The sequence below is a fragment of the Cervus canadensis genome, chromosome 16 (genome assembly GCF_019320065.1).
Source record: "Cervus canadensis isolate Bull #8, Minnesota chromosome 16, ASM1932006v1, whole genome shotgun sequence".
Classification (NCBI taxonomy): Eukaryota; Metazoa; Chordata; class Mammalia; order Artiodactyla; family Cervidae; genus Cervus; species Cervus canadensis.
Window position 1 is genome coordinate 60,510,492 of NC_057401.1, and position 13,548 is coordinate 60,524,039.

At 47.4% G+C, this 13,548-nt stretch overlaps 1 protein-coding gene across 1 annotated transcript; it reads left to right on the forward strand.

Annotated features, from left to right (window-relative positions):
- The first annotated feature begins 881 nt into the window (after nucleotides 1-881).
- Nucleotides 882-3,551, forward strand: LOC122454520 (WW domain-binding protein 11-like). The gene has a single exon (XM_043489072.1). The coding sequence runs from the start codon at nucleotides 1,054-1,056 to the stop codon at nucleotides 2,956-2,958; it is 1,905 nt and encodes a 634-aa protein (XP_043345007.1). The 5' UTR covers nucleotides 882-1,053; the 3' UTR covers nucleotides 2,959-3,551.
- Nucleotides 3,552-13,548: the final 9,997 nt, after the last annotated feature.

Here is a 13,548-nt window from a genome sequence, read left to right on the forward strand (position 1 = left end):
TATCTTCAAAGCAGTGTTTGTGAGTGCATGAATGTTGCTTTTCAAGGGGTGCAGAATGTGTGTCTATTCCTGGCAGGTAATAGCCTCTGCTATGCTACTCCGATAGTCACATGGCCGTGTGTGCGAGAGCATGAAGGTGTCTGCAGGTATCATCTCAATTTCTCAGATTTAGCTGTGAGCAAAGAAAAACCTCCGGGTTTGCTGCTGTGATCGGACAGGTTCTAACGAGGCAGGGTGAGCGCGTGGGGCCGTCGGAGTCACGCGCGGTATATCAGGTCCAAGGTCCTCTGAGGATGCTAAAGGTTTCGGTCCAGTTTTATGGTCTCAGGCAAAGCATTGTATGTGATAACACAGCCATTTGTACTTTCCCGACAACGAGAAGCACAGGGGACTTGACAAAATTTCATTGTGCCCCTCACTGGAATTTATTATGGATCGTCGGCAGTGAATTACGTTATTCTGTCATATTTCAGAATATGTTGTCTTCATGAATGGAGAGAGCCCAGGACAAATAGAACGTGTGCGGTCGACAAGAACGCAAACTCAGTGACTCCATCCTGGACCAGCCACAGCTTCCTGCGGCTGCTAGAACAGATTACCCAGATGGAGTGACTCAGACGATGCAGATGTATGACTGTACAGCTCTGGAAGTTCAAGTGTAAGACGGTCCTCACTGGACAAAAATCAAGGGGTTGTGCTCCCTCTGAAGATTCTAAGGGGGTCTGGCTGGAGTGGTGTACCCCCAAATGCATGTCTATCTGGAGTCTCAGAGGGTGACCTTTTTTTGGAAAGAGAGTCTTTACAGATGCCATCAGTGAAACTAAGATGAGGTCATACTGTACCTGTCAGAATGACCATCAAAAAACATTCTACAGGCGAGGTTTCAAGATGGCGGTGGTTGGGTGGCTGACCAAAAGGCCGAGGTGAAGGCCCCTACGAAGTCAAACGGGCTGAGAATCATCCCCTCCCCGCTTCTCACAGCCCCAGGAGCCCAGCAGAAGCGTTTTAGGTTTTATTTTTTAAATAAGCAAGTAAATCAAACAACTTGTCAACATGGGGCAGAGATCCACGTCATCCACCAAAAGTGGAAAATTTATGAACCCTACAGACCAAGCCAGAAAAGAAGCTCGGAAAAGAGAATTAAAGAAGAACAAAAAACAGCGCATGATGGTACGAGCTGCAGTTTTAAAGATGAAGGATCCCAAACAAATTATCCGGGACATGGAAAAATTGGATGAAATGGAGTTTAACCCAGTGCAGCAGCCACAGTTAAATGAGAAAGTGCTGAAAGACAAGCGTAAAAAGCTACGTGAAACATTTGAACGTATTCTACGACTCTATGAGAAAGAGAATCCAGATATTTACAAAGAATTGAGAAAGCTAGAAGTAGAATATGGACAGAAGAGGGCTCAACTTAGTCAATATTTTGATGCTGTCAAGAATGCCCAGCATGTGGAAGTGGAGAGTATTCCTCTGCCAGATATGCCGCATGCTCCTTCCAACATCTTGATCCAGGACATTCCACTTCCTGGGGCCCAGCCACCCTCCATCCTTAAGAAGACCTCAGCCTATGGACCTCCAACTCGGGCAGTTTCTATACTTCCTCTTCTTGGACATGGCGTTCCACGTTTGCCCCCTGGCAGGAAACCTCCAGGTCCTCCTCCGGGCCCACCTCCTCCTCAAGTCTTACAAATGTATGGCCGCAAAGTGGGCTTTGCCCTAGATCTTCCCGCTCGTAGGCGAGATGAAGACATGTTATATAGTCCTGAACTTGCTCAGCGGGGTCACGACGATGATGTTTCTAGCACCAGTGAAGATGATGGCTGTCCTGAAGACATGGACCAGGATAAGCATGACGACAGTGACAGATCCGATGGAGAAAGTGAAGGGGATGAATTTGTACACCGTGATGACACTGAGAGAGAAAACAATGAAGGAAAAAAATCAGGTCTAAGTGTACGGTTTGCAGATATGCCTGGAAAATCTAGAAAGAAGAAGAAGAAAAACATGAAGGAGCTGACTCCTCTCCAAGCCATGATGCTTCGAATGGCAGGGCAGGAAATCCCCGAGGAGGGCCGAGAAGTCGAGGAGTTTTCAGAGGACGACGATGAAGAGTCAGATGATTCCGAAGCAGAGAAGCAGTCACAGAAGCAGCACAAAGAGGAGTCTCTCTCTGATGGCACGTCTGCAGCTTCCCAGCAGCAAGCCCCTCCACAGTCTGTTCCTCCATCCCAGATACAAGCACCCCCCGTGCCAGGACCACCTCCGCTTGGACCGCCACCTGCTCCACCTTTACGGCCACCTGGACCACCTACAGGCCTTCCTCCTGGACCACCTCCAGGAGCTCCTCCGTTCCTGAGACCACCTGGAATGCCAGGGCTCCGAGGGCCTCTACCCCGACTTTTACCTCCAGGCCCGCCACCAGGTCGGCCCCCTGGCCCTCCTCCAGGCCCACCTCCGGGTCTGCCTCCTGGCCCTCCTCCTCGGGGACCCCCACCACGGCTACCTCCCCCAGCACCTCCAGGTATCCCTCCACCCCGTCCTGGCATGATGCACCCACCTCTGGTGCCTCCTCTTGGACCTGCCCCACCTGGGCTCTTCCCACCAGCTCCCTTACCCAACCCGGGGGTTCTAAGTGCTCCCCCCAACTTGATCCAACGACCCAAGGCGGATGACACAAGCGCAGCCACCATCGAGAAGAAAGCTACGGCAACCGTCAGTGCCAAGCCACAGATCACTAATCCCAAGGCAGAGATCACACGATTTGTGCCCACCGCACTGCGGGTGCGTCGGGAGAATAAAGGGGCTGCTGCTGCTCCCCAGAGAAAGTCAGAGGATGATTCTGCTGTGCCTCTTGCCAAAACAGCGCCCAAATCTGGCCCATCTGTTCCCGTGTCGGTGCAGACTAAGGACGATGTCTATGAGGCTTTCATGAAAGAGATGGAAGGGCTGCTGTGACAGCTTTGGATGCTAGATCAGGCTTCTGTTCACATCAGTGGTTCATGGAGAAAGAGGCTCTTACTCAGCTTAGGTGAAAGAGTTGCTTTCACTGTCAGGGTATTTTTAATTTCAGTTCAAGGAATATCCTAAAGTTTAGCCTTGTTCAGAATTTACTGCATATAAAAGAGAGGGTGTTTCATGCAAAATAAATTGGTTATTGAAGCAGTGCTGCTAATAACATCCATCCCCCTTCATACCACCATTTTCATCTGGTTTCTTCCCCTACTCCAATTCCTTGGAAACTTGTGATCAAGGGGAACTTTGTTTTGGCTCTCTTGTGTGCTGTGGGCACTGGAGTAGAGATTTCTGGAAAAACCAGTTTATTTCACCCCCATCTTGCCTTTCATGTTTGAGTTATTTTTAATATTTTCTTGTAAATATTTTGTAATATTGTAGTGAAATGGATCACAATGTCATTTCCTAATACAAAGCGATATATGTGGGAAGAAAATGTACAATTCTTTGATTGATTAAAATTCCCACTGATCTAAACTTTGAGTGTTCCATGGAATAAATAAATAAATGTTCTACACCAAAAAAAAAAAAAAAAATTCTACAAACAATAAATGCGGGAGACAGTGTGGTGAGAAGGGAACCCTCCTACATTGTTGGTGGGAATGTAAATGATTACAGCCACTATGGAGGACAGTATGGAGGTTCCTTAAAAAACTAAAAATAGAGCCTCCATATGACCTGCAATCCTACTTTCTGGGCCTATATCCAGAGAAGAACACGATCCGAAAGGATACATGAACACCATTGTTCATTGCAGCACTGTTTAGAACAGTCAGGGCATGGAAGCAACCTAAATGTCAACAGAGGGATGGATAAAGAAGATGTGGTACATACGTACAATGGAATATTACTTAGCCATAAAAAGGAATGAAACGATGCCATTTGCAGCAACGTAAGTGATCCTAGGGGCTTCCGCTGTGGCTCAGCTAGTAAAGAATCCACCTGCAATGTGGGGGACCTGGGTTCAATCCCTGGGTTTGGAAGATCCCTTGGAGAAGGGAAAGGCTGCCCACTCCAGTATTCTGGCCTAAGGAATCCTGTGGACTAGTCCATGGGGTTGCAAAGAGTCAGATATGACTGAGCAACTTTCACAAGTGGTCCTAGAGATTATCATACTCAGTGAAGTAAGTCAGACAGAGAAAGACAACTGTAATATGATATCACTTATATGTGGAGTCTGCTTTTTCTAAAAGAGAAAAGAAACAAATGAACTTATAAGGAAACAGAAACAGACCTATAGATATCGAAAGCCAACTTATGGTTACCAATGGGGGAAGTGGGAGGGTGGAATAAATCAGAAGCCTGGGATGAACATATACACACAACTATATATAAGACAGATAATCAACAAAGATCTACTGTATAACACAGGAACCTCTCCTCAGTATTCTGTGATGACCTATATGAGAAAGTGAAAAAGTGGAAGTGAAGCCTCTCAGTCATGTCCGACTCTTTGTGACCCTGTGGACTGTAGCCTGCCAGGCTCCTTCATCCATGGGATTTTCCAGGCAAGAGTCCTGGAGTGGGTTGCCATTTTCTTCTCCATATATGAGAAAAGCATCTAAAAAAGAATGCATTTATACATGTATAACTGAATCAGGGCTTCCCGGGTGGCTCAGTGGTAAAGAATCTGCCTACCAATGCAGGAGACATAAGAGACATGGGTTCGATCCCTGGGTTGAGAAAATCCCCTGGCAAGTCCTATGGACAGGGGAACCTGGCCGGCTGTAGTCCGTGTGGTTGCAAAGAGTTGGACAGGATTGAGCAAAGGCAGCTGCAGGCATGTGTAGCTGAATCGTTGTGCTGGACGCCTGAAACTCACACAACATCGTAAATCAGTAACTATGCAGTTATTGTTCAGCGGTCCAGTCGTGCCTGACTCTGCAACTCCATGGACTGCAGCACACCAGGCCTCCCACCTCGCACCATCTCCTGGAGTTTGCCCAAGTTCATGTTCATTGCATTGGTGATGCCATCCAGCCATCTCATCCTCTGATGCCCTCTTCTCCTCCTGCCCTTGATCTTTCCCAGCATCAGGGACTTTTCCAATGAGTTGTCTGTTCTCATCAGATGACCAACATACTGGAGCTTCAGCATCAATTCTTCCAGTGAATATTCAGGGTTGGTTTCCCTTAAGATTGGCTGGTTTGATCTCATTGCTGTCCAAGGGGGTTTCAGGAATCTTCTCCAACACCACAGTTTGAAGCCATCAATTCTTTGGCATTGTGCCTTCTTTATGGTCCAGCTCTCAACTATACTCCAATAAAATAAAAAGGAAGATGAGGTCATACTGGATCTTATGTTGTCGTCTCAGTCGTGTCTGACTCTTTGCGACCCTAGGACAGTAGCCCACCAGGCTCCTCTGTCCATTGTATTCTCCAGGCAAGAATACTGAAGTGGGTTGCCATGCCTTCCTCCAGGGGATCTTCCCAACCCAGGGATCGAATCCCACATCTCTTGCACTGTGTCCTGAATTACAGGTGGATTCTTTACCCCGAGCCCCTGGGGAAACCCCACACTGGATTAGCGTGGGCCGTAATGCAATATTTGATGACCTCACATGAGAATTAGACTAATAAAGACACAGGAGAGCATCATGTGAGGAAGGAGGCAGAGAGGCGGGAGGGATGCATCTGGATGCTGAGGGATATCAGGGATTGTGAGCAACCACGAAAAGCTGGAGAAGGCACGGAAGGGCCCTTCCCTACAGCATGGCCTGCAACACCTTGCATGCAGGCTCCCAGCCTCCAGAACTGGGAGCCAGAAATTTGCTATGATTTTAAGCCACCCTTGTTTGTGGTTATTTGTGACGACGGCCTTGGGAGACTGACACAGGGGGATCCATCCCTGTCTTTTCCAGCTTCTGGACGCTGCAGGCATCCCTTCCTTCCTGGTCCCCTCCTCCATCTTCAGAATCAGCAGTGATGGGGTGAATCCTCAGGTTACGTCTCTCCAACCTTCTTCTGTCACCATATCCATGTCCTACCAGAGCCAGGAAGTGTTCTCTGATTTTAAGAACTCAAGATGCGATTTGGCGGAGCTCTCTGGGATAACCCAGGATAATCGTCCCATCTCAAGGTCGGTGGCCCCAGTCACAACTACCAAGTCCCCTTGCCATTAGGTGACAGGCTCGCAGATCGCAGAGGTCGGGGTTGGGCGTCTTTGCAGGGGGTTGGAGGCACCATTCTGCCTGCAGAAGACGGGCTGGCAGAAAAGAACGTTCTGCTGATGTTTAGTTGCCCAGTCGTGTCGACTCTTTGCTACCCAGCGGACTGTAGCCCATCATGCACCTCTGTCCATGGAATTCTCTAGGCAAGGATACCAGAGTGGGTAACCATTTCCTTCTCCAGGGGATCTTCCCGACCCCAGGATCGAATCCGAGTCTCCTGCTTGACAGGCAGATTCTTTACCACTGAACCTGGCAGAAAAGAATACCTTACATTAAAAAGAAAACTGTGAGCAATGTGACTTAAAGTCTTAAAAAAGAAAAAGTCAACAACTACTGAACACTCATTACATTCAAGGAGAAGTATTGGGTAGAAGGAGGAGGAAAAGAAGATGAATAAGGCAAGTCTTCCTTTAAGAAACCATATTCTAGTGGAGTAAACAATATAAATGTGTCTTACCCTAGCAGCAAAGGTGTTTACTATTTAACTCCAAAAAAAAAAAAAGCACATGAGACTTTCTGAAATTTCACATGGCTCATTTGTTAGAGTCTGCAAGATGTTTTCCAATCGTGAAATCAGATGCCAGGCAGCCAGGAGTTCAGTGAGGAGCCAACCAGAGGTCTATGGGGAGGGGGCAGGGCAGAGCAGAGCTCGTGCCAGGGACAGTCTCCCCAAGAAGACAGCTGAACTGGGTCTTGAATAATGTGTGTGGCTTAAGCAAGAGGGAAAGAGAGGCTCCAAACAACCAGAACAGCGTGAGCAAGGGAACTGAGCCAGGGAAGTTCAATGAACATTGAGAAGACCAAGTGGGATTTTTTTTTTTTAGAGTATCCAGCCTGAGAATGAGGGTGAAGCTTAATTGGTTTTATTCACCAGCGACCGTGGAGCGTGGAAGACAGCTGTTCTAGATGGTTTTCTCTTTGCCTTTCAATTATTTACTGTTGAGTAGCCCAGATGATGGCAGACTGGACATTATTTTTCAAAACCAAAGCCAGCATTTTTTTCCTTTTCACATTGTTTGTCTACACGTTTAAAATAAAATTAGAGTTTAGAGACTAATAAGTATTTCTGATGATGTTTAAAAAAAATACATTTCCAGTAATTGGAGTCTCTAGTTCATGAGCAGGCTGACAACTGTAGGCAAGCAAAGTCTGCCCCCCGCCAATTGCCCCCCCAAATGAGTCTCTTTGGCATGAGGCTTATTTTAGGCTGGTTATTTTTAAGAAATGGAAGATTCAGGAAGTCTCTGCTGTTACTTTTCCCTCACTACCTAAAGATCTAACAAAGGGCCTGTTCCTGAAATAGACTCATCCCCAGAGATGTTGGCAAAGAATATGGGTACCACGTATGGTGGGGAGGGGCTTCCCAGGTGGTGTCAGTGGTAAAGAACCCGCTTGCCAGAACAGGAGATAAGAGTTGGATCCCTGGGTCGGGAAGAGCCCCTGGAGGAGGACATGGCAACGCACTCCAGTATTCTCCCCTGGAGAATCCCGTGGACGGAGGAGGCTGGTGGGCTGTGGTCCATGGGGTCACGCGGAGCCTGACACGGCTGAGGGACCGAGCAGGTAGTGGGGAAACTCTCCAGCACCGAGGGGTCAGGGCCCGTGGCGTCCCACTGTCTGCTCCTGGCCCAGCGAGGGTGTTTCCCGAGCTCTTAGGAAGCGTCATTTCTGGAAGAAATCTAACAGTAATCGTCCTGAATTACCTCTTGGGTAGAAGATGTCCTGGGACTGAATCTCCTGAAGCTCCCAGTGAGGCCGGCTGTACTGGAAGCTTTCTGAGGCCATCCAGGTGTCAGGCAGGCACTTCAGGTCGGTGGTACCCAGACTGCGGGGCGAGGTTAGGTAGGTGGTGTTTGGGTTGCGTATTTGCTGCACATTTCTCACAGATCATCCCGCCGCCCCCCCTTTTTTTTTTGCCAGCCACTTTTAAATTTGGAAGTGTATCTGCTCAATAGCAGATGTTCTAAAAATCTTTCACAATTATCTAAATTAATAAGAAAAAGAAGTTTTAGTTTAAACCTGTTTGAAAGGTAACCCTCTCATCTCACGGACTCTTTTCTTTTGGTGAAGAGGAAGACACTTTGCTCTGCCCTTCTGGTGTTAGCTGACTCATCTAAGAGTGAAATTGACATGAGATCCTTTAAAGGGAGGAAATCAAACACAAGTTTAATAATACAAATAGATGGGGGAGACCCAGGGGAACTGGGTAACTCACCAATATGCTGGAGGCCTCCACTTTAAATACCATCTTCAGCCAAAGGCAGAAGAGGATGTCAGGGTAGAGATTTGGGATCTCAGTTCAGTTCAGTTCAGTTGCTCAGTCATGTCCAACTCTCTGTGACCCCATGGACTGCAGCACGCCAGGCCTCCCTGTCCATCACCAACTCCCAGAGCTTACTCAAACTCATGTCCATTGAGTCGGTGATGCCATCCCACCATCTCATCCTCTGTCACCCCCTTCTCCTCCCGCCTTCAATCTTTCCCAGCATCAGAGTCTACTCATTGACATGGGGTTAGAAAAGGAAATGCTTTAGATTTCTTCCAGATGGAATAAAATGGAAAACCCACCTCCCTTCCTGGAAGTAACCAGATAAATTGCCTTAAGATTTGGGCTCTGCAGATACACTTCCATCTGTGTGCTGCTTTCTTAAGCACTTTGCTAAGACTGAAGTGTTATTTCAAAGTTTGTTGACTGTGAATGGGTTTTAAATGCCCCCTAATTTTTATGCAAATTTGAAGGCAACACAATCAATGTAGCCAAATAAAATATCCCATAGACTATGTTGTATTTCCTTCTGGGAGGTATTGTCTGGAGTTAATTCTGGAACCAGAAAATCACGCCCCTGAAATCCACCACAGCCGCTCCAAGGAGGGCACTGAGGCCTTTCCTCAAAAGTTCCGTTGCTCAGACCAATGTCTGTGGGTTTTATTTTGACATCTACACCCTAGAAGTGTGGGAAGAGAGCGTTATTAAAGAAGCGACCAGTGTATTCACAGGCATTAAGAATATAAACTATTATGGGTAAAAGAGATCAGCAGCCAGGATTTACTGTATAGCAGAAGGAACTATGGAAATGACAAGTCACTCCAGTACTTTTGCCTGGGAAATCCTAAGGACAGAGAAGCCTGGTGGGCTACAGTCCACAGGGTTGCAAAGAGTCAGATATGGCTGAGAGGGAATTTTATATTCATTATCTTGTAATAACCTACAGTGGGAAAAAAATCTGAAAATATACAAATAAATAACCTGAAAATATATAATAAATCTACCCCCATCAGTAGATAGGGATACAAAGGAATATAAAACAAACATAAAATGAATTAAAAGATTAATTGAAAAAAACACAGGAGTGGGTTCTGGGCTGGCGGGGTCTTGCCCACAGTGAAAGGTCACAGGCTTCTCAGGTCATCAGGGTGTGATGTGTGGGGTGTGGTCCAGTTGTAGGTTTCTAGAAAACATGGACAATGTCCTTGGGTCTTCCAGTCACCCAGATGGTGGAGAAGAGAGTCAGAGGGTGTCGGGCATCACAGGCTTGTCCACTGTTCTCAGCTGGCAGCACACACCTCTCCCTGGGCAATGTCCCCAAGACCGGAGGAATCCGGATGAGTGGCTGCATAGCTCCCATCCTTGATGTGTGTGTCCTCTCAGCGCAGCCCCTGGCCTGGTGGCTGAGTCTCTTTCCCATGTGCTAATGCTCAGGCCCATCTAGTCAAAGCTGTGGTTTTTGCAGTAGTCATGTATGGATGTGAGAGTTGGACCATAAAGAGAGCTGAGTGCCTAAGAACTGTGCTTTTGAACTGTGGTGTTGGAGAAGACTCTCGAGAATCCCTTGGACTGCAAGGAGATCCAACCAGTCCATCCTGAAGGAGATAAGTCCTGAATATTCATTGGAAGGACTGATGCTGAAACTGAAACTCCAATACTTTGTCCACCTGGTGTGAAGAACCGACTCATTAGAAAAGACTCTGATGCTGGGAAAGATTGAAGGCCAGAGGAGAAAGGGGTGACAGAGGATGAGATGGTGGGATGGCATCACCAACTCAACAGACATGAGTTTGAGCAAATCTCCAGGAGTTGGTGATGGACAGGGAGGCCTGGCGTGCTGCAGTCCATGGGGTTGCAAAGAGTCGGACACGACTGAGAGACTGAGCTGAGCTGAACTGAACACTCAGGACATTCAGGGTGCCCCTTGCCCCGTTGGACTCTGCCTCCAAGGAGCTGCCTGGGTCTTGTTACCTTGCTCAGCACCTGTCCTACCAGCCCATGTTCCTCATCCTGTGGGTCTGTCCCCACCTGACAGTCTGGCTGGTCCATCCACAGTGGCAGAGAGTGGATGCTGCAGCCTGCCCCGGGTGAACACAGCTTCCCGATGGGGTGTGGCCCCTTCGGGACCTGAGTGACCCGAGTCACTCCCAGCCTGTCCGGGTCCCATGTGCTTTGGCATCACTGAGATACAGGGGCTGTGAGTGCTGGCCAGGCTTTCATTTCCTGAGCTCTTGGGAAGCCAGCTCTGATGACGCAGGGCCTTGACCTTGCACCTGTGCGTGTTGTGACCTTGCACCTGTGTGTGTTACTTCATAAATGGCTGCACAAAACAAGGATGCCCCAGCCAGGGGAGTGCAAAGGGGACTGGAACTGGCAGAGCAGGGACGACATTAAACCTGTCACCCCCTCTTGATGAACCATGAAAGGCTTCCCTCCCTGCTGACTGTGCCCTTAGGACCGAGGTTTTAGGGCCCCTTCTCCACTTTCGGGTCTGTGTCTGGTGACACATCATATCTCTCCTTGGGTGTGGGTCCTGTAGCCGTGTGGCCATCACAAAGCAAGCATGTCCAGCAGTGTGGTGTTGCAGGGAAGAGCCAATTCTGACCCCCATGATGGAACTGTTGTCTTTGACTTGCTCTCCATTGCTTTTGCTGTTATCATCATTCACAGTGGCCAGCCTTAGTGAATCCTGCCCGTCTGCCTGACTGTTAAACTAAACTGCCTCTGCTCAGAACCCTGTCCACCTGTGGATGGCAGGAAGGAAGAAATTAACACATCCCCTGAGTGAGGCTTGCCGATTCTTGGAGATATTTGCAAGATTAATGACCTTGTTACTTTGTTTCATCACCCCCTTCCATCTCTGTTCTGTAAAAGAACTTGTCATGCAGACCCCTGTAGGGTGGTTATTTTGAGACATTAGTCTGCAGAGGTTTGTCTAAAGAACAGGGTTAGAGGGGGGCGGGTGTCTCCTGATTTAAACAATAATCACATATAAAAAATACCTTCATAGCAACCTCTGGACTAGTGTCTGAACAAAGTAATAGGGCATCAGAGCCTAGCCTAGCTGACACATAAAATTAACCCCTCATAGGTTCAACCAACGTGAGATGTCTGTGTTTGTACCCAAACGTCCACTGCGACTGCCTCTGAGGTCAGGGCTGGGCTGGGGAGAGGCCTGGGGGAAGAGGCAAGAAGGGCATCTGATGGGTAGGGCTCCACCCTACTCGTTTCAGTTGCAGCTGCCTTCTTTCACAGAGTTCCTACACTGGGTATTAGTGAAAGACTGTGGGTAGTGGGTAGCATGCTTGGCACATGGAAGAAAAAAATACGATACATAAAAAAATGTTTGCCGACTCACTTACACTTTGAATGACTGACTTTCAAGTATGATTCTGCAGTAAATTGTATTTCCCTGTGTGCCTGGATGTGCTTGTGAATTTCAAGTCACTTGCTCGATTATTTCGTGCCTGTCTCTCTCCAGCAAGTACACGCATGTGTATGCACAGACGCACAGTCATGGGGAATCCGATGACACAGCTTGCCGCTCCTAGGAGCTCAGAGGCTGGTTCTGGTCTCTGGCTCCAGCTTTGTCACCTCTGACTTGCTGCTTCTGACCCAGTTGTGCTCTAACAAAGAGAAGTCACAGGCGTGACTGGGGGCTGGGACCCGCTGGGATGGTGAGTTTCTTACGAAGGTGGCCAGGCCACAGGTACAGTTCAGTTCAGTTGCCGTTCAACTGTCCAACTCTTTGCGACCCGATGGACTGCAGCACGCCAGGCTTCCCTGTCCTTCACCATCTCCCAGAGTTTGCTCAGACTCATGGAGTCAATGATGCCATCCAACCATCTCATCCTCTGTCATCCCCTTCTCCTCCTGCCCTCAGTCTTTCCTAGCATCAGGGTCTTTTCCAACGAGTTGGCCCTTCACATCAGGTGGCCAAAGGATCGGAGCTTCAGCTTCAGCATCAGTCCTTCCAATGAATGTTCAGGGTTGATATCCTTTAGGATGGACTGTTTTAATCTTCTTGCAGTCCAAAAGACTCTCAAGAGTCTTTTCCAGCATCAATTCTTCGGCACTCAGCCTTCTTTATGATCCAACTCTCAAATCTGTATGACTCCTGGAAAAACCATGTGCACACGTAAGATTATTTAATTGCCCTGCTGAGAAGATAGAACCTTTCATATTTCCTTATGTCTATGTGGCTCCTTGAGGACTTTGTTGAAAATCAACAGCTCTCTTTGACCTTCATTACTCATTTTCCACTGAATGCCCAGAAGACCTAGGATCAGCTGTTCTTGAGCTACAATCTGAAAAGCAGCAACAGGGTCTAAACATATAACATATCATCTTGACACAAAAGACAGACTTCTTGTTATCCCAGTTGGAGTCATTCATTTACAAACTTAGATGACTCTTTTGAGGTCATTTTTTGAAAGATAATGATCTCATCTAGACTCATTCATTGTCAGATTTCTGTTTAGGTAAACATTTGCATACACATTTTAAAATATATTGAAGTGAAGTGAAGTGAAGTCGGTCAGTTGTGTCCAACTCTTTGCGACCCATGGACTGTAGCCTACCAGGATCCTCAGTCCATGGGATTTTCCAGGAAAGAATACTGGAGTGGGTTGCTATTTCCTTCTCCAGGGAATCTTCCCAACCCAGGGATCGAACCAGGGTCTCCCGCATTGTAGGCAGACGCTTTACCATCTGAGCTAACAGGGAAGCCCTAAATATATTAAAATGAGACCCAAACCCAGTAATCTTGGACAAGTCATTTAAGTTATTGGCTCCTAATTTCCATCTGTGATTGGAAGAAGGAGGGGGATTAAATGATCATAAAGGGGCACCGTCTTCCCTACTACTAGGTGCAGCAACTGTTAATACCCAAAAGTACCTGTCTTAGAAACATGAAAAGGGTGATCCCTGGGAATTGTTGCCTCTTGTAGATTTTAACCATTATTAAATTTACCAAGAAACTTAGTTTTAATTTAACATACTGAAACATAGTTACTTAGTATTTCATTACTCAGGAATATGGACAGTCAGTATATATACTGCAAAAAGAAAGACGTCCTCCCAATTTAGGGATGAGGCT